Source organism: Musa acuminata, chromosome BXJ2-5 (assembly GCF_036884655.1).
Source record: "Musa acuminata AAA Group cultivar baxijiao chromosome BXJ2-5, Cavendish_Baxijiao_AAA, whole genome shotgun sequence".
Taxonomy (NCBI): domain Eukaryota; kingdom Viridiplantae; phylum Streptophyta; class Magnoliopsida; order Zingiberales; family Musaceae; genus Musa; species Musa acuminata.
In genome coordinates, this window is record NC_088342.1 from 44,333,069 (window position 1) to 44,354,610 (window position 21,542).

Genomic DNA, 21,542 nt, shown 5'->3' on the forward strand with positions numbered 1-21,542 from the left:
CATTGGTAAGGTCACAAGCATGCATCACAAACCCAATATTTTATTTCTACCCAAGCAAGCTAAATAAGGACCTAGTACACAACATGAATGAACAAAAGGAGGAAGAAGTATCAATGCCATGAAGTGAGAAATGCTCGCGAGGAACACTTACAGTGATCAATCATGGTCACATCACACTAATAAGCTGATCAAACATTCACATGAACAGACCTGCAAAAGACTGCCAGTAATAAACTGCTAAATACTGGAAGAAAGCAGGGGTGGCTTATCAAAGCAGAATTATGAGTATTAACGGGATTAAATGTGGCCAACTAAGTCACAGCTTCTTCAATCACTTGGCCCGACTTGCAAATAAGTTGATGAAGATGCTGACGGCTGATCAATCATTCTGACGATGGAAATAATACAGGGGTCATGAAGCAATTTTCACCTCCGGTGGTGGTGGCTACCACGGTGGTCGTGCCTGTCTTGTGCGTTTTGCGAGGCCGAGTCTGGGATCCGACCGTATGAGCTTTTGTTACTCCAATGATCATGGCTCCAGTGGTGGTCCTTGGGGGAATGTGTAGCAGAAGGGTAGGGATGTGGACTGTGAGGACTGTGAGCAGGGGAAGTTTCATAGTGCAAGGGGCTCCTCCACCCTCTATCAGATAGGGACCTTCCCACGTCTGGGCTCCTTGGTATTGGATTGTAGTTGTAGGGGCTGTACCTTGGTGAGTAACCAGGATATGAGGAAGAGAACACATGCTCTGTATCAGGCACTCCATTGACTCTCAGGTCCGATGGCCACCTCTGTTCTTGTAAGTTCCATCCGTGGTGGTCCGAGGAATGGTCCAACCTATGATGGACCCGGTTTCTGACTGGGTTGGAACCTGATCCAGTGGACGGAGCAGCCCAACGATGGTGATCAGCATTTTCAAGGAGAGGTGCATTTATCCCTGGGAACTTCACAGTCATCTTTCGCTGTGGTGGTTCAGGCTCACTCCTCTCTGGAAGTTCTCCATCCTCATACTCTTCCTTTGTCTCTTCATCAGCATATATGGTGATTCCAGAAGGCTGGTCTTCATCGTCAACATCTGCAAAAGAATGAAAGTTCATATCAAGCTTAATCTAATAAAAGCTGTTGGGACATATAACAAGATCTGAAAGATGAATGCCAAGCCATAGCACAAAGAAGCTTAAGTTGAATGAGAATTTCCAACTTAATTTTATTTACTATGATAGAATGAAGTCATGCAACTATCTCTGGAAAAACCTCTTATATTGGTGCTTCTGATACTGAGTTGGTCATCTCGTGAATCAAAAGAACGTAACAACACCATCTGTTGTTATGCTAAAGAATTCAAGGAAAAAAGAAAACAAGCTCATCAATTTGGTCTTCTTACCTAATCCCTTCTGTCACCAGGATGAAATGAGAGTTCAAGTCATGAATCTAAAATTTTGGGCACAAGAATTCATTCATGAAAGGCCATACTGTCTTGATCACTAAAGGATATTCAACTGAAAAGTTGACCTAACAACTTGAAATTTCTCATATTATATACCTTAATCAAACAAACGATTTCCAAAATGACTGGTCATCAAATTTATCTATAACAAACCCAAAGCCATAACCAAGAAGAAAATTTAGACATCAATGTCTTGAATCATGACGAAAACTATTCAAAGCAGAATATAAATTTACATGCTGGATGAGAACTTTATAACAATACTCGACTGGTGCATTAACACTCGACAAGTTCAGCAGCAAAACAACTGAGTTCCACTGGCATGCATAACACATATTTAGAATTCCTAATCTTACAATTCCAAATACCTTTTCTTTTCTCAGTATTTTAGCTCGAAAAAAGAAGACAGACAGCCAAATTCCAGGCCATATTCAGGGCATGCCTCGATTTTTCAAACTAAAGATGGTAGTAAGGCCTGCACAGAATAAGTACTATAGCTAGTTTAAGTAAATATTTAGGTGACATGCAAGTAAATGGTTACCGATCATCACATATCCTGTCCTTAGAGACTCAACGATAGATTCCATTAAGCTATTCCTTCACATATTTATCTATTCCTCTAATTCCTCCATTTCTCTTCTCATCTCCTTTTACCTTCCTCACCAGGTTAAATATGCCTAATTATTTTAATTAAAAAGGAAGGTGGCATGGCCAATCATTCCAGCTGTTGTCCTTTGCATTCTCCTTGCAGCTGTCCTATGATTAAAATGAGGGTTCACGCATTCTCTGTTCACACATGTCCTTCACCAAATAAGCATCCTTCCTTCTGCTCTCACACACACGGTTACCCTTTCTATTTGTTCTTCTATAATTCCATCTTTCTCTAACTTCTCTTTATTTTACTAATTTATCATTCAAAAACAATCAAGTTCCACTCTTTTAATTACCAAGTACATCTGACTGAAAATGTGTGATCCTGACAAGCCTTAGTTAGCTTCATTTCCTTATTCTTGTTGTTTATAGGAAAAAAGTATTACAATTTCAAGGTTGTTCATTACGAATCACAAGGACATCTACAAAAAGTTGTCAGTCAAAAGCAGCTTGTCGAGTTGTAAATTCAGCATACATAGAAGTAAACTTACCTAGATATCCAGGAGGGTATCCCATTTCACGCATCCGGTGAAACCAAGGCGGTGGATCATACTCCTGTTTAAAATTGACACATACTGTAAGTCAAAATCACTAGCAAAACTTAGTTCCAAGATCCTTCAGTAATATAGGAAAAGCAAAACTTATGACCACAGTATTAAAAAACTTAATCAAGTGTAAGTAATTGGAACATCGAAAAATATTCATCAATTCATCATAAAACAAAAAAAAATATTAAGTTCATTGTTTATAAAAAAACAAAACTAGACAATAAGTTTGATGCAATAAAACAATCCTTAAAAATTTAAACATGTGCTGTACTTTACCTCACATTAATAAGAATCATCAAAAGCTTAAGCGTATGCTTTACTTTTTCATTATAAAAAAATGAAAGCTTTTAACATATGATGGCCCTGTGACAAAGGAACCCAGATACTCCACATGTGCATTATGGGCATGCCCCATCAATGCTGGCTAACAAGTAGCAATGCCTAGAAATAGTTGTTAAAAGAAAGAGTTAACCATGTTTATTTGGGTTTTGTTGGACATATGTCATGTGACTCTGAAGGCTTGAAGCCATCAATTAGTACCATGATTTGGTATACTATATCTGAATCTAGGGGATAAAATCCAATATTCTCATGCATAATTCCATAACTGATCACATTTAATTTCTACAAATAGACATATGGGCATACTTGAACACAATTTCACATCTTCATATTTGCTCAAATCTTAGACATGAATTATCCATCAAGAGAAGAACATACATTTAAATAAAAACAGATAAGAACGGGCAATCAACATAAAATGGATATGTCAGATTTTAGAGTAAATAAGAATGTGGGAACTGAAAATTTGAAATTAAATAAATCATCAATCACCACAGAATTCATCAATTAAGTCCACCTAGCCAAATAAGAAGAAAATGAATATAGCTGATGTTCTGATAGTTTAAACTGAGAAAAGCAGTTAACTTTCTTTATTTAATAATCTCACAGAGTTCTACAAAATGCAAATCCCAGATAATGTTGTCAAAACAAATTACTACCCATTCAGATATATCCAAACATATTTTAACCACTGAAAGTAATTATAATGATTTAAAGCAGAAGACATCTACTTGTATCTCTAAAGCACTTGCACTATATATCTCTAGTTTCTAATTTATCACAGATACAAGACCAAAAGAGCAGACAATTGGAAGGGCATATCACTTAAGAAGGTTAATATGCAATTCATTTCCAAAGAAGTCTATCCAAGAAAAATCACATAGGAGAATGACCAATAGTAACTATTGAATAATGGAAAGTATAGAATGCTTGCATAAGCAGCCAAATGTAATAATAGCATGCCTATATAATAGTAGTTACGTGATATAAACAAGAGATTTATCAGAACTAAACATTGTTATTGTCATGGTTCAACAAACTTATTGTAAGATCTAGAAAACTCAGAAAGGAAAGAACTAGTGCTCCAAGTACAGCTGATTACCCCAATACCCAAGCATTCTCTTGTTTCAGCCCCAAGAACTCCTGCCTGCAAATTGTCAAATTTGCCTGGAGCTTTCAGATAATACCGAACTTGTGCATGGTTACCGGCAGTTGGATTTCGTTTTGAAGTGTGCATCTTGCGAGCATTGCTGATTGCAATATTATCACGGGGCTTCGGGCAATCCCTTAACGAGTGGCTATATGAGCCACAATTGAAACACCGGGAAGCTCCAAGAGCTTCTATGCTATGAATAAGCAAATTGAGAAGTTTATCAGTTCCTCAATATGTCATGGCAAAAAAAAATCCAAAAAGGAAGAGATTAACACTATGGAAGAACACCTAATGTCATGCTGTAGAGAGAAGCCTACTTCAAATATGAAAAAAGAGGTATAATGGTAGATGAGCACAATAATTGGCAGGACACTAAAAAATATATTTATCAACAATGAGCAAATAAAAGATCAGCAATGACATGTTATATTTTTATTATAACATACAAATGGTGACTCAAAGAAGTGACTTGGCTGGAGACACATAAACAACAAAATCAGCTACATCAGTTAAAAATGCCAATGACACCAACCCCAATAACATTTGCGCCATAGGTCAAAGCCATGAAGGTACACAAAGACATTAATGACATCAGTGGGCTTTAAATATTACCTAAGCCAAAATGACAGCACATTTACATTTATCCTGCTTTAGAATCTGAATATGCAAGAAGTATTTTGTACATTTCTTGCAATGTCATAAGAAAACTGAGCATCAAGACTTGACTTGAATTGAAAGGAGACACCCGTATGAATTAAAAGAGAATTGGCTTTTCCATATCCATAAACAAAGGAGAACAAACTACAGGAGTTTTATAATGCAATTACATAAAAAAGTGGAAAAAAATTTACCCTTCAGGGCCACTTGAACCATCAACTGAAGTTGATCCTAGAGTATACTCCCGGTCATAAAGAGGGACATCAGCCTCAAACTTGACTTTGTCCTTATCAACATCTTGTCTTGCCTGCTTGTCGACCCAGAATGTCTTACATGCAGAGGAAAGAAAAGACTCAACTTAATCCAACAGATAGTTGGTAATTCACATTGCAGATAAAAAAGGAAGCCTAATATGATCAGTGACCATTAACATATATACACCTAGCAATTTTGAGGATGAACCAAGACCATACCGACATGAATGAGGGAACAACAATAAACAAGGTATTCAATCTATATATGAACAGCTCTAATAATCACAAGGTTATATTCTTTTCCTTTTTATTTATACATTGACTGATCTGGCCTTTTCAGTTCATGCCATCTAATATAAAAGTCCCACAGACATCTAATATAAAAGTTCCAAAGAAAATTAGATAAATGTGATAAACACATCTAAAATACATGCGAAGTCTTAACTTAAAATCCTCACTCTGCAACTATCAAAGATTATTATGCTAGACCAAAATAATAATCAGATAGATTTAATTAATTCTTAGTCCACATACATACCACAACACTGGACTTCTTAGAGTCAACGTGTAAAGCTGGAAAATATGTCTCTTCACCATCCTCTAAGGGCACATCTTCAGATTCCTGTTAGATATCAACAAAAACCCCATTAAACTAGATCAGGAAAGAGCAGTTGGATCCTCAGTCTAAGCTACTTCCCACTCAGGAGCAAATTTGTTTCTCAGAAACTTGGGTTTTTTCAAGTATAAACTTAACTGCATTCAACTTCTGTTTTAAAAAAATTAACAAATTTAACATTATTGGTAACCAAACACTAACAAATGTTTCAGTAAACAGCAGGTACTTTTTTTAGCTGATAGTTTGGTGCTCATGAATTCTGAACCGGTTGAATAGTCTGATATCCTTGAAAAAGCACTAACTTCCCCATAAGACAACTTAGATATTAACAGAAATAGTGTTGTTTGTAAGAACTATGTTCCAAGAACCCAAGTGACCAACAAAATTCCATATAATGGTCAGCTTCAGGACCAACATTATTTTTCCAATCATTTGAAACTATCAAACAAACAAATATGCAGAAGATAGAAAAGCTAACTGAATAATATCTGTCAACACTCTCCAGTAAATTGATTATGCTTCAATAGTTTCCCTGTTGGTGGCCCTATCATGTTTCCTTATTCCTTGATGAATCATAAATAAATATGTCAGTGTCCATACATCATGTCTGTGCTCATGCAACATTCTATCAACTTTTAGTCTTTTAGAGAGAAATTTGTTCATCAAATAAACACTAAGATGTACATAGCTCATCATACAATCAGAAGAAAACAGAAGGCGCATTACACTTGAAGAAAGCTGGTGCTTTGCTTGCCACTGAGACCACTGCTGCATAAGCCCCATAAGCTTCCTTTTGCTTTCTCTATAGGGCAACAGAAAAGAAGATGCAAGATAAGCTCTCCAAATGTATGCTTCCAGCAAACTCAAGGAAAATGCACAACTTGCAGGCAACAAATGAAAAGAACCAAATACACAAAACTGCTTCTTAGGCATGCTTCAAAGAGATGGGCATATATTAAATAAGAGCAGTTTCTTTCTATGCCAACCTTGCCAATGAGTTGTAGATAACACGCACAGATGGTTGCTTCTCGATATAGGTCATACGAGCTCTTTTTACTCCTGCTATAGCTACCATTCCATATTAGGGAAGAACATGAAAATACTCATATAAGAGTCAGGAACTAAGAAAGAGAACTTAGATACAGAACATTTTTTTCTACCAAAGCCACCATTCAACCTGTTTCAAAAGAAAGCTAAATGCACATTATTCCTCATAATGATGTCAATTCAGCCAGTTAACTCGTAATAAATGCTTGATTAAAGGGGAATTAACATAATCATGGACAGGATACGGCTTTCATCAATCACATTATTGTTGGAAGTGCTATTATTTAGTGTAGCAGCTCTCACTGTCTCCTTATGTTGTTCCCCCTCTCCTTTCAACTGTTCCACTATTGGGGATCCAACAATCTCGACTCTCTCATACAGAATGGTTTGTCGTTGGACCAGGTCATCTTCAAGGTCCATATCCAGCACATTAGGGTCATCTCCCCCTGCACCATTCCCTGTGAAAACCTCAACATTCTCTGTACCAAGAGGATCTTCCTTCATGGAAAATAATCTGGAAGGAGAATCAGTTTTGGCATCCCTGGATTCTGATCCTTTGTCATCATCATCGTAATCACCATTATTGTTATTAGGACAAGATGATTCAAGATCAATGAAATCATCAGAACCCATCTACCAGCTTCAAGTTGATTCCCAAATAAATGATCCTGTATATGACTGCATAAATAAGATGGAGTAATGCTAAGCTCTTTTAATATGCAGAACAACTAAGCATGACTACAAAATGAACTATGACTAACAACTTCAACTGGCGTGTATGAAATATGCATGCATTGCTCTATAGAAATCGAGCAACTAGGACGACTTCATAGAAGATATATAAGTTTTTCTCAACACCACATGATACGGCAAGAATATAAGAATCTACAAGGATCATCAGAATATATATATATATATATATATATATATATATATATATCAAGTAACTGGTGCACTATAAATTCTTCCAAAAGTAACTAAATTCTTGATTACTCATACGAATTTTCCTTTTTTTACTTTAAATTCTATTTAACATTCATTAACCTTTTTTTTCTCAAAATATAGAGTGAGACGTCAACAATAAAGCACTGAGAGCGTAAACCAATCTCCAACTGCTCTAGAGCTTGTACATCAAGAGCAAATATTCCCAATCAACAGAAGTCCACAAAATGAACAAACACGGCAAATGGAAATGTAAGATGAAAAATTAGGGTTTGGTATCAAGGTCAGAGATGAGGAAGAGACGAAAGTTCCGAGCATACATGCCAAGAGGATGGTTTGCTGGAAACAGGCAACACTCAGGAAGGTGGGGCTAGGGTGGAATCAGTCGCTTCTCCAGGTGGAAGCAAAGCCCTCCGGAACGCCTTGTGTGCGGCGGACAGTGTGAGGGGAAGGGCACGGAGAGGAGGGTCGCTTGAGGCAGCAAAGGCTAATAGGAGATGAGGCACCGACCCCGACGGAGCGAAGCACAAATTGCCGTGTGAAGGCGGTGGCCGTCCGGGCTAACGACGAGGGATTCAACGAGAAAGAAAAACATACCCCGAAGGTTTCTGAGAGAACAAAATGGAGGAGAGAGAGAATCGAACCCGGAGTCCGCAGAGGTGGACGATGACGGACTTCCCCTTCGCCGGTGGATCGTCCGAGGAAGCTGCCGTCGGAATATGAAGGGGCGCGATTCGGACAGAGGAGACGATATTTATGTCAGCTAATGAATTCGGGTAATACTTTTGGCGTCAATTATCACACATGCACACCATTAAGGGCACAATGGTAAATACATTACCCAATCCCTAACCTTTCTAGCGCAGTCCGTTCCCAAACTAGGAATTGCGGCGGCTCCCCTTCCCTCGCCTCGCCGACGCTTCGCCTTCGTGTGTCGACGGAGAAGTCAGTACTATCTCCTTCTCATCGTCTTTCTCTTCCCAAGTTTGTATCTTAGTCATGGTTCGATTTGATATTGCCTCCCTGCTTTATTCCTTGCTTTGTGTTCATAGTATGCTTCATTTGTGGTTTTACTTGCATGCGGATGTTTGGAATGGGACATTGAGGGAATAAATTGGCGAATTTTCTGTCTGTTTTCTTTCCTAATTTATCTTAGGTGTTGTTGTTTGTTGTTTTTTGAGATTGAAATTGGTATAGTGCTTGATCCGTTTTCGTTCTTTATCGAAGATGGAATTACATATGACATAGTGACCTTGTCTGCCCTTTAATTTGGGATTTTTCTTCTGATAGTTTGTTACTTTTGTTCGTGATTGGTGCATGCTTGCTAGATTGAGTATTAAGGCTTTCTAAAAGTTCTGTTAGAATCAATCGCACAGTTGGGTATGCCTTTGGTCGTAGAGTTCATCAGGTAAATAACTTGCATATATCTTTTGCATGTGACGATGAAAATATCAAGTCTAATCTTTTATTGGTTTTTTGTGTTACGCTTGCACTGATGAAAATTAAAATTTCTCTACTAGCTGATTGACAATTTTTTTTAGTTTGTTGTTATTTGCATTGTCAACTAACTAATTGATCTAGAATCGCTTAATAAATAGTGGTGATCTTCTATTCTTTTATGTGCTTAAATTTTATTTTGATATTGACATATTTTCCAAGTATTACACATTATTTAGAAGTAATACGATTAAATTCGTGGTCTAACCATTTGACCCACTAGTCCCACTACTGATCATGTGACCAATCATCTGGTAATGAAGTTTGTCAATTTGGTGTTTGTAATCTTGTTCTATGATACCAAACAATTATACACCTATGCAAATAGACTAGCAGGGTTTGGCAATTACGTCTAGCAAATGTATAGATTCATGGATTGCCATATAGAAAGGAAGAAGAAAACACTATGGAAATTCATAAACTAGAGGTACTAGACAAGAATTACAAGACACTAGGTCACATGTCCCAAATCCTACATCAGCTAGTATTGATAAATCATAATAAACTAAATGTCAGCACAAAATATAAAATGGGAAGGGAACAGTCAACCATTATTTTGCTATCCAACTGTTAAGAGTTCTTTAAATATGATATCATGATTGTTTGGGTTTTGGAATTAATGTTACACAAAAATGAAGAGTCGAACAAGAGGTGTCATTTGAGGTACTTTTGTCTGGATCTAAGCATATAATTTCATGATTAGACAAATATAATTAAGTTAATGACAGAAAGGTTATTTTCAAACTGGCTAAAGAACAGTTAATCTTGAATTACTTCTTATTACATTTTTTTTTCAATATACATGCATAATAGTTATATCCTAAATGGATATGCATATTAAGCTGAGCAAACCCAATTCCCCTACTATCCGATGTACAATGGTTTTGCTTTATGTTTTTTTAGTATTGTGTTTGTGTAGTGCTTTTATTTTGTTGTACATGTGTGAAAGTGTTCTCTGTGTGTAGTGTTCATTGTCAGATGTAAAATTCTTTTTCTCTGCAGTTAGCAGCTTGTGATCTCTCTTCAAAACTATGGCATTGCGAGGAGTTTGGCAGCTACAGAAGCTGATAGTGAGCTATTGTGATTGGGGAGGAAGTAGCAGGGGGATCAGGTAGTGTTCTCGATAGAATATCCATCTGATAAATACCTAATTGGACTGTTTTTAAACCTTTGAAAGCTGATATAAAGCTGGAGGTAATAAGGCTGCATCATTATATAGCACGAAATGAATGCTCGGGCTGTGTAATCAATTAGTATTGGTATTTTCAGTTGTCCTGCCAGCTTTAGTTCAGCTTTGACATAGCAGTTTTAGGTGAACTAGGCTGTCTCACATGATTGATTATTGTCTACATTAAGTTTTGCTGATATGCATCATACGCATTTGCAAATGGATTTTTTTTTTCTTGTATGATTTTGTATGTATTTGTTTGTGTATGTTTTCCCTTCTATCAATGATAGACATACACATTTATGTTGAGCATGCATAGCTGTGTGATGTGGCAAACTTGAGGTCTGTGAACTACATTTATTATTTATATTGTAAAGTAGAGGTATATGTATTTTTATATACATATGTATATAAAAATATATTTATATACATATGTTTATAAAAATATATTTATATACATATGTTTATAAAAATATAAACATATGTTTATATATATAGATGACATGTTTCTTTTAAACAGATTTAGTTAATTCAATGTGCTTTGCTTCCAAATGGAAGACATGTTTCTTTTAAACATGTGTTTTCTTGACACATTTAGATGGTGAAGTAGTCATTTAGATTCCTTACTATCTAACTAAATCTGTAACACATTGGTAACTTCTTTCTCTGGATCTTTATACTAATGATCAAGATTAATCGTAATGTATGGCCACAGTGGAATTTGAATATGGCAAGGCATCATAACAGGACTACAGTCATCCTGTCCCACTTCAAGGGCTGGTGTCCCCCATAATATTTCAAGTAGGGGTTACACAAACAGGGAAAGAGTTGGACCAATATCTCCTAGTTATTATTGGTTATTTGTATAGCATTTATTTTGTATTTATGTAATATTCAAGATTAGTTTTTGAATCAGTGTTAGATTGGGATATTCATGCACTTTAGCCCTAACAAATGAAGGCGATTGTAAGTGATTAAGGCTATGCTTGATTTTAAATGCTCTACTGTGTACGATAAATAAATTTATTTTGGTAGATACTCTTTAGCTCTTAGCCTTGGAGGCTGTTTCATCACTTTATATTGAACTTCTTGTTGGAGAAGAAGTTAGATTAAAAAAACCATTTGAAAAAAGATGCTATGGTAATACACGGTCGTTCATGCACATTTTGAAAGTGAGATACCATGAATTTTATTCAGTGTAGTGATGTTTAAGTAAACCATTGGTTACTGTAAAAGATATCCAAATTTCATTCTGCCATTTTTACTTGTCTTTGGCTCTTTGGACATGCATTTCAAGAAACTGCTTGGATATGGGTTGAAGGTACTGGGAGTGTTTCATCATCTTCTTGGGCATTGTATGGTTGACCTTGGACTCACTTGTTAGTGGTTGTGGCCTAGTTCTTTCATTTCGAAATTGGTTAAGAAGGTCTATGCTCCATGGTTGTCTTCTTTATTAATCAGGTGCTTGAATGACAGGGGCTTTATGGAAACTCATTTGCCAGCTTTCAAGGAAAAGAACCCTCAGCTAGAGGTAGTAATGGAGCTTGTTCGTGGTCAGCATCCTCATCTGAAGGGCTTTTACAGTAAGATTTTTTCTCCTTTTTTTAGTATGATCTGCATCCTCATTGAGCATGAACTTTAAAGTCATATTATCTACTTGAGCTGAATGTCAAGTTATTTTAGTGATAGTTTCTGTGTTTCACAGATTGGATGATAATTACTCTCTGACTAAAGAAGAATGTAGACTATTATGATGTCTTGATAATTATGTGATGTAATACTAAGTGATCAAATGTCCTCGTTCTACAGAGAATTAAGGAATGGGTTTCTACCAAAAATCAAAACACTTTTTATTTGGTTTAAGTGCGTTAGAGCATTGTTCTTCTGGGGTGTAATAATATTCCATTTACATGCAGAGAATCATAACCAACGGGTGGTTTGTGTTAAAAATTTAATGCCAGAGGACGTACTACTGCATGCTACTAAACTAAGGAATGCGTTAGGAAGGAAGGTTGTGAAACTGAGGACAAGGCATGTCACGAAGCATCCCAGTGTTCAGGGCACATGGACAACTGCACTCAAATTTTGAATGGAACAGCTTGGGTATCACTTATTTCATGTGTTCTGTTGTTATGTGTAAATTTTGTTAATTTAATTATGTTGATTAATCAATTTTGGAGCTTATTTTAATTGAGTACTGATTTGATGTAGGTTATATTGGGTTTCATTGCAATATGGGATGTCATATGAATGTTGAACTTGTTTAGCTTAGTTGGGAGAAGAGATAGGGTTCACAGATTATATAATACCCTTTGTACCTGTCTGTATATATGGGACGGATTTTAGCAATATGCAATAATGTGGGGTACATAACATCTTCCATATGGTTTCCCATCACCTTCTCTCTCTCTCTCTCTCTCTCTCTCTCTGTGTTTCTATTTTTTTGTTCTCTTCCATTCTCTACCCTACATCTTGCCAACATTGTCAATATAGGATGACCCTGGCGGACAGCCAAAGATAATGAGTGTGATGCTGATGAGGGAAGCAGGGAAAGGTAGTGTCGCTGATAATATTTGTGGTGTTTCATTGTCTTGTGATCATGCTAGAAAGGTAATCAGTCAATGTAGGGGCTGTTTGGTCCATGAAAATATTTCAACTTGTTGAACATGATGATGATGCCTTTCTTCTCGATCATGGCACCAGTTTTTGTAAATCAATAATGTTATTTTTTATGGAATTAGTGTCCAATTTTGTTTCTTTAAATGATCAATATCTTTGTTGAAAAGTTAAAAAATGAATTTGATGAATGGCCAGAGTCAACCACTATAGGCCATGTGGATTTTAGCCATTTATTGATCTATTTTGGCTTCCGGCATTGAGGGCAAAGTTGACACAGGAGTCACAACACCCATTTATCTTGTGTAAACTTATCATTTCTTTCTCTGACAATCTCTTCTAAGTAAAACAAGTCATTGGAGCGTAGCATTTATTTAATCTATTTTTCTTTCAGAATTGTTAGTATGTTTGATTTATAATAGTTTTTATATGTCATCTTGCTGGAAATTCAGCATACTATACTTCTATTTGATGTGCCATTGAATTTTCTGATGGTTACTAGTGAGCATATTAATCAATTGAAGTCCTGTATCGTGATGAATGCTTGAGATGTTAGTTATCCTTTGAATGGTACTACTTCTATACACAAGGATCATTTTCCCTGTCTCGAGAGAGATGTATGTCAGGATTAATGGGTCATCAACTAGTTAGTCTTCTGGTGCAGTTGGATGAGATGTGTCCCCAGCGTTGTGGCTGAGCGGCACATTAGCAGCGGGAGTGCTATATTTTGTCTTTCAAGGGATTAGCTAAGATGATCCATTTTGAGTCATCTGTCATCCTAATTATGTAGCCACTGTGAGATGATTGATGTTATCTGCTCTGTTGTTTCATGTGATACAATGGATGTAATAGTAGTGTCTTGTCAAGGACTTTATACTGAATGATTATTCGTGTTACCTGCTTAACAATTATCACAGTTCATCTTATTCTTTTTGTGGCTAAAATATATTTGTTATATTTCAGGGTGATCGAGCTATATGGGATAGTTTGTGGTGCTGTTGCTGACTGAGAGAGTTATCAGTCACTCTTGGGTCTTAATATGCTCAGCTGATGGAATCTTCATCTCTAGATAAATACTTGTTTCAGCTCAATAAACATTTGATCTCTGTACTCAAAACATTTGAAGGTTTTTTTATGGATGTAGTTTAACTTATCTAAATGAAGATGCTTGGATCCATCCCTCTTATTCCCCAATGTGAGTGTCAGCAATCAAGCATCCATCAGCGAAGCCAAGAGTACTTACTGCAGAGTCTCAATGAAGTTAACTCATCACTCCAGTATTGAAGTTTGGTGTTCTGCTGATGCTTTCAATTGCAATCTGCTTTGCTTTGGGTATGGAATTCTTGGCATGGAAGAGACTTAAACTGGTGTTTCAGATCCAATGATTTCCAATACAATCTCTACCAGCTAAAAGCAGAGAGATTAAGGGAGTGTAAGAGATGCCATCCTAATTCAACAGTTGTCATTTGTTATATTGTTGTTTCAAATGGAAGTTATTGTTTGGTTGCTGAGATATTTGGTGGTTTATATTATTTGAAGTTGCTGAGACATTATGGCTATTGAATTTGTTGTGCTGCTCACTTGCATTAATCTCTTATGCCCAAACTTTCCATATTTCATTCATCATTCTCTGGTTTTCTAGTGGCCTTTGTTTCTATCATCACATTGTGAGTCTGGTGTTTGAGTTATTTGATGTGCCATCAACCTATTGAAGCTTTCAGGGTTCTGAGCACTATTGATCTCACATTCAAATGAATCCTCTCAGCTAGTGATGGATTAACATGTCTAAAAATCAACTTAGTATTCATTCAACTAAACCTCTGCAAGTGGATGTGTTCTTCATTTATGCAACCAAAATTCCTACAGTGCATGCATAAACACTAAACACAAACAAACAAAAGAATCCCTCGCAAATTAAGAGAACATAAATCCAAAAATCTAATCAAAATCTTTGTGGCTGGATCATCAAATCATTCATGTACTAAATGCCAAGAAGTGGCCATATTCCATGCTTCCTACCATCTTGATTCACACATGCATACACTTTGTCCTCCTTAAGGTATCAAACTAGAGAGAATGCCTCCACATTATGCTGCCTCTTAACCTGCTCACACACCATCTTCTCCGGTCAAAGATGGCAACCTAACTCCTTCCCTGTGTTCATGCACCTCAGCTTTGGTGCTTGTCCTCTTTCAAGGAGAAGCCACTGCATTATTGCATCTGCTTCACCACCATGGCCTCTCTTCCCCTCCCCCTCCCCCCACTCACAGGAACAATGGAAGGTGGGACCAGAACCAACCGAGAGAGACAAAACTTTTGGATCTGCAATCATTCATCACCTCAAGTGGCCATCTCAAGCAACCTGTGATGATTCACTGTCACCAACAGCTCCTTTTGTTTCATGTCCATCTCATGGTCGTTTGCGAGTCTCAATGCAAAAGATTTGCCGAGCAAGAAGAAATCCAGACTGGTCCTCCTAAGCTTCAAGAGAGAGAGTGAGAGAGAGAGCTCTCCAACACTGTTGATCAAGAAATTAACCTTATTAGACTTCGACATGTGAATTCGAAACTCGAAAACATAATATGAAACAAATATAATAAATATCGGATGATATAGAGAAAGATATATGATTCAAACTCATGATCTTATTAGATTAACAACCATAAAAATGAAGCTCTTATAAGGAAAGAACTCAATTTATAGCTTAATAATACATTTAATCTTTCCTGAAGAAAATGAAAAATATTTTGTTGAGAAAATAAAGAAGTATTCCTATTTCTAAGTTGAATTTGAGGTGAAGCTTTCTATGGTTTGCATCTTATTTTGCAATTAACCTATCTAAATACCCATATCTTTGGATGATTAATACAGAAAAAGTACATATCTTTTAAATTAGATCATATCTGATGTATTCAAATAATTGAATCACATCTTGTGATTGGATCATAAATGTTTGTGGAAAGATAAGTAGAGGATAAATTATATTAAACATTATTCTCATAAGATATGGGTGGCTCCAATCATGAATGGTGAGTGATATTTTGCTTAGATTCGATCGATCCATCACATCAGTTGTACCAACAAGAGGACTATGGTGATGTAGAATCCAATTATTTGATCGATCTAAGTCTGTACAGCATTTGCTATATCGTTAAACATATTATATCCACAAATTATCATCATAAATCCAAGAAATAATTGAGGAGGATATATTTCAAATGAGTAAAATATCCATAATTTTTGTTATGTGTCATTACCGTTAATCATATAATCGGGTTAAATATCATTTACGGATTCCGTCCATCCTAAACTCGAATAATAAATATCATTTATCATATAATGCCCCGATATTCAGGTGTCTTTTTTCCTACTTGGATAAAAAAATCGTCATACTTTTACCTAAATGATTTGATCATTGATTTTATTCAAAAAATCTCTAATTTTGATAATTTATTATCATAAATTTTTTTTTATTTTTATGATAATTAATCATTGATATTTTGAATAATTTGTATGATCAAGTCATTTTAGTTAAAAAATTAAAAGTACTTTAGTCTAAATAAAAAATAATACCCTCAGGTAAAAACGAATATGGGAGGCACTATCACGTAAAAAAAATAAATAATCGAGGTTTTTTTTCGATAAAATACCCTATCATTATATCTACTAAATTATTTGGTCACTTTTCGCTTTCTTTGAACAGATTCCTCTCAAGGCAAAAAAAAAAAAAAAGGAAAAAAAATTTTCAATGCTTCCTTATTTTTTCTTGGGTTCAAGTTATTTATTTATTTTTATTTTTGAAAATACTAGTAGCTGTTATGTCATTTTAAGGGGAATAGAAAGAGATTTTAATTGTTCTTCAAATATGGTACAGAGTGGGTGGACACAAAATGTGCCTATTAATTGCCAATTGGATGCATTCATCAACATTTTTGCATTCTTTTTTTCTTTTGAGGAGTGTGTTGGAAATTAAATTAAACTTTATGATCAATTGAATACATAGTTTAAGAGTTCCACTTAAGTTAGAAGATCAATCTAATTAAAGTCAAACTCTTGAATTGGTCTCAAATAAATACAGAGAAATCTATGCTCCAAGAAATTGTTAGTAATTGTGATTAATAATTTTTTTATTTATCAAAGCCTCTCTCTCTCTTTTTTGGGTTCTATCATCATTTTTATAAGTATTGTTACATTCCATGAAAAAATTACAAACAAATAGACAGTAGTTGTAATTATGATGAATAAAAGTTTTTAATCATCATTGTTACATATTTTTTTCTTTATTTTAAAAAATAAATTCAACACAGAGATATTATTATTTATATATTTATTTTTATAATAGATAAGTGATGAAGATGAGATACGAGCCCCCAATACTTTACGATGAATTATTAATTTTTTTTTTAAATTATGTTGAATATGAGTTTTCGAACGTTCAACTTTTGACAAGTGAGTGAAGACGAGATACGAGCCCCCAATACTTTACGATGAATTATTAAATTTTTTAAAATTATGTTGAATATGAGTTTTCGAACGCTCAACTTTTAACAAGTGAGTGAAGACGAGATATGAGCCCCCAATACTTTACGATGAATTATTAATTTTTTTTTAAAATTATGTTGAATATGAGTTTTCGAACGCTCGACAAGCGAGTCTGATACACAATCATTAGAACAGCAATCAAGACACTCATTTTCATAAGATTCAAGACATAATTTTTAGAACAGCAATCAAAGACACTGAAGCCGGATACAAGGTGATGATGCATACATGAGAAACTAAAAGAGGATGAGGATGAAATGATGTACATATATATATACACTTATGTATATATAATGTAGAACATGTGGTTGGGAGGAGTACAAGCGTGCATGCACGTACATGCGCCATGCAACGTACGTAGTAGATGGAGACACGGTAAAGCCGATGGAAGAGGAGCCAAAATTTAAGGGTCAGAAGTGATTCGGAGAGACGAAGGCAGCACCACATCCTCCTCCCACCTCGTCTTGTGCAAAGCGTGAGTTGTGTTCTTCCTGCACACATAAAACAGAATGGGAGAGAGAGAGAGAGAGAGAGAGAGAGAGAGAGAGAGACAAAAGAACATTAGTCAGTCATCACACACCACACCAAGTCAATTGTGGACATGGATAGCAAAGAAAACAGTGGCTCTCTTGTTTGGAAGCACCGTAACAAAGCTTAGAGAGAGAGAGAGAGAGAGAGAGAGAGAGAGAGAGAGAGAGAGAGAGAGAGAGAGAGAGAGAGAGATGGTGTCATGTTGTTCTGAATCAAAAGGAAGAACCATTACCCACTTCAAGTTCTTTTGTGTCAGAACTCTGATATCATTTTGTTCTTTTCTCTTTTTTCCTATAATATGTGAGGATAAGAGATCTTAAATTAGAGCCTTTGTAAGTTGTGATGGAGCAATAATAAGGGATTAGATAACATTCAGATCAAAAGGATATTAAGAAAAGAAGCCTCATGCAAGTTTTAATTGAGAGACTATACATCAGAAATATAGGAATATTTTTGTGGTGTAGTGATATATATATATAACAACTACAAATAATAGTATTCTCTGAGACATAATATATTGCAGATTGGAAAAGCTGTGAAGGCTGACGCAACCTTATCTTCTCTGACCTATGCAATTAAACTATGGACACTGCCTCACAATTTCCCCACTTAGAACAGTGGCTATGGCAGCAAGAAGACAGGGGTGTGGCCCCTCTGCCTCCTCGACTCATCACCATCTACAACACCCCCACATGAACCACTTGTGTTGTACGGAAAATTTCAACTCAAGATCATCATCATCATCACCTGTAGAGTTGCAGCAGCTTGCATCCTCTCCAAGCTGCTCTCACAGACCGCCAGTTTCATGGAGAGCATCTGCCTCAACCCACATTCAAAGAGACTTCAAAGTGTATGAGACAAGAAAAGACTACTATCTTCTTCGTATATAGATAGATATATGTGTGTATGTATTCACCTGAACTTGGTTCTGCAGCGACTGCACATAGTTTATGATCTCGTCAAGCATTGCTGCTATTCCCATTGCCTGCGAATCCAAGTTCTCTATGTAGAACATCGAGCAAGCAAGAGAAGAGGTCACTGATGTTTAGTATGTACCTTGTGGCAGCCAGGAACCAGGCCTTGTAAGCATCTCATTCTTTCATTGATCTTCTCCCTCCTCGCCTGTAGCCATGTTGATCAGAACACAGGTGATTAGGAGCTGCCAATGAGGAGCTGTAGTCTGGTCATCTTACCCTCTCAGCTAGGCTGTGGCTGTTAGTAGCTTGGCCTCTTCTTGCTCTCACATGAACCACCTCCTTTGGCATGTCCTCCTCCTTCGAGCTGCTTCTCCTGCAGCCCTGGAGAAGGAAGAGGTCAGAAGGAAGGCAAGACACTCCAAGATTTCTCACCTAGTTATCAGCATGGCAGTATGTATACATTCTTCTTCTTCTTCTTCTTCTTCTTCTTCTTAGGGTTTGCTTCTGCTGACTTCGTTGCAGTCCCTGAGAGAGCACTGTTGTTGCTTGCAGAGCTAATGGCGGACGCTGCAGTGGCAGGCAGTAAGCTTGTCAGGTTACCGACGATTGCCGTCAAGAGCTCATCGGTCTGGTGAGATGAGGAGTTCTCATCAGAGTAGCACATCAGTCCCGAGCTTGGGTGATCCATGGCAGTGTCATTTAGCTCTGGGAATTGGCACAGCAGCTCCATGCTTGAATCCATGGCCATGAAGACACTGCAGGGTTCGAGGCAGCTGAAACCCTCATCGATGAACTCCCCCATAGGAGCAAGAGATGGATGGTTTTAGATGAAATGAAAAGGCAGGCAGGTCATCATCTCTTTCACAAGCAATATATATGAATGAGATGTGTGATGGTTTTCTTGGTGACAGAGCCCAACATGACAAATCCAGCATTTGGATATCAAAAAGATTTGATTCTTCAATTCTCCAATCAATATAAAATTAAATATGACCTCATTTCCTAGTTGGAAATAAAAGACTTCAAAGTTTTAATCTTATCTTCAATTCTCCAATCAATATGAGACTAAATATATGATGTATGAGATAAGAATTATCTCATGTTAATGAGGGAGATTATTGCAAAAACCCTGTGTGTCCACTTTATTGCAAACAATTCCATAGTGCTTAGACTACTGATGATGGATAGTGATAGACCATCAGATACATCTGATGAGTTCCATCACTGGTATTGGTCTCACTGCTTTCACCCTCAAAGAACACATCCAATTATTGGCCAAATTATATGGTGAAGGAAGAACATTGTATGTTGGAAAAGAAGACACACACACATATAAGAATTTTGTGTGGTAATAACACCATATGGTCATAGGTATAGAGAAAGATCCAACTTTGTCAGGCAGGCACATAGTATGTTGCATCAAGCACACTGTGTCTAATCAATCACTAACTATGATGCTTATCAACATGATATGAAGTCTTGCACTGAGCAAAAGAGAGAAAAAGAAATCTAATGATTTAGCAAACACACAGAGAGAGAGAGAGAGAGAGAGAGAGAGAGAGAGAGAGAGAGAGAGAAACTGATTTGTTTTGTATTCTATGAATTTGTTTGGCTTTTTTATTTTCAGGAAATGTTTCTGAAACACATTAAGGATTTGTTTCTTCATGGGGGAAAGAAAAATAATGTAAAGTAGCTAGTTTGTACAAGGTACCATCACTATTTAGGTGGTTAGAACTTGTTCATCAAGTTCATCACAAACACAGGAAGTTCATATGTCTCAATCCATAAACATGATTTTATTGCAATGATCACAGAAACACTAGAGCTGATGAACAGAAAATATACCAGAGCAGACCCATGGTAGTCTTGACAAAACAGCATCATTTCAAAGTTGGCATTTGTGTGTGGGACTTGGATCTTTTTATTCTTTTTGACTGGGGGAGACTCTTATCTAGAATTGGAAATTAAAAGCCAAAAGTTTCAGTTAAATGACAACTCAATAGGACACCAATAAAATCAAACAATTGAAGATCTACATATCCCTCCATATCAATTCATGTTATTCTTTGGCTTTGCAGTGTTGAATAGTTCCTTTGGAGCAATTCTCCAATCATGTTCACCTTTTGTTTTGCAGTTGATGGAGCTCTCATTGGTGAAACCACAACTTTTTTTGGGAGTCCATTGATTTCACATCAGAACAAAATAACCTTAAATACAAAAACAAATTAATACATACAGATTCAACAAAAAAGAACTGAAGTCTCAAACTCATGACAATCACTGATATTTACATCATGATTTGACAATAGAATGAATGAATACAGGATTAGCAGCAACATTTCTTGATGATCCACCTTGGTTTTTTTTTTTTTGGCACCTTCATCTTGCTTGCATCACATGCATATACCAACCTAACTATAATGAGAGCATGCCTCTATCTAAACAACTCAGGACCTGTTGCAACTTACAGAGTCATGCAGGAAGAAAATTGAACATAGCTCTCATACATGACCATATCATCCATTGAAAAACCTGTTTGCATTCTTCTCTCACCGACCACAGCAATACAAATCCATCGGCATAGCATGGCATGGCATAGAGCCGTAAAGACTCAAT

The 21,542-nt window shown here is 36.4% G+C and overlaps 3 protein-coding genes across 5 annotated transcripts; 1 reads left to right on the forward strand and 2 right to left on the reverse strand.

Annotated features, from left to right (window-relative positions):
- Positions 1-20: 20 nt before the first annotated feature.
- On the reverse strand, positions 21-8,435 carry LOC135612928 (uncharacterized). 2 transcript variants are annotated; one of them, XM_065109758.1, is made up of 9 exons: positions 8,300-8,435; positions 6,959-7,391; positions 6,653-6,734; positions 6,393-6,468; positions 5,589-5,672; positions 4,991-5,124; positions 4,089-4,332; positions 2,588-2,651; positions 21-1,073 (listed from the first exon to the last, which is right to left on the reverse strand). In XM_065109758.1, exons 2-9 carry the CDS (start codon positions 7,344-7,346, stop codon positions 427-429), a joined length of 1,719 nt encoding a protein of 572 aa, XP_064965830.1. In that variant the 5' UTR covers positions 7,347-7,391; positions 8,300-8,435; the 3' UTR covers positions 21-426. The 2 variants fall into 2 exon arrangements, with proteins under 2 accessions (XP_064965830.1, XP_064965831.1); XM_065109759.1 differs by having other exon boundaries at positions 6,959-7,381; positions 8,300-8,410.
- A 26-nt stretch (positions 8,436-8,461) lies between these two features.
- On the forward strand, positions 8,462-14,113 carry LOC135612931 (large ribosomal subunit protein mL43-like). Its single transcript, XM_065109763.1, has 5 exons — positions 8,462-8,600; positions 10,155-10,263; positions 11,797-11,903; positions 12,237-12,423; positions 13,900-14,113. The coding sequence occupies exons 2-4, from the start codon at positions 10,184-10,186 to the stop codon at positions 12,407-12,409; spliced, it is 360 nt and encodes a 119-aa protein (XP_064965835.1). The 5' UTR covers positions 8,462-8,600; positions 10,155-10,183; the 3' UTR covers positions 12,410-12,423; positions 13,900-14,113.
- A 3,634-nt stretch (positions 14,114-17,747) lies between these two features.
- LOC135611867 (transcription factor BEE 1-like) lies at positions 17,748-19,840 on the reverse strand. Of its 2 annotated transcripts, XM_065107512.1 has the most exons (6): positions 19,387-19,840; positions 19,203-19,307; positions 19,066-19,131; positions 18,926-18,994; positions 18,757-18,825; positions 17,748-17,969 (listed from the first exon to the last, which is right to left on the reverse strand). In XM_065107512.1, exons 1-6 carry the CDS (start codon positions 19,726-19,728, stop codon positions 17,889-17,891), a joined length of 732 nt encoding a protein of 243 aa, XP_064963584.1. In that variant the 5' UTR covers positions 19,729-19,840; the 3' UTR covers positions 17,748-17,888. The 2 variants fall into 2 exon arrangements, with proteins under 2 accessions (XP_064963584.1, XP_064963585.1); XM_065107513.1 differs by lacking the exon at positions 17,748-17,969 and having other exon boundaries at positions 18,756-18,850.
- Between the last annotated feature and the right edge of the window lie 1,702 nt (positions 19,841-21,542).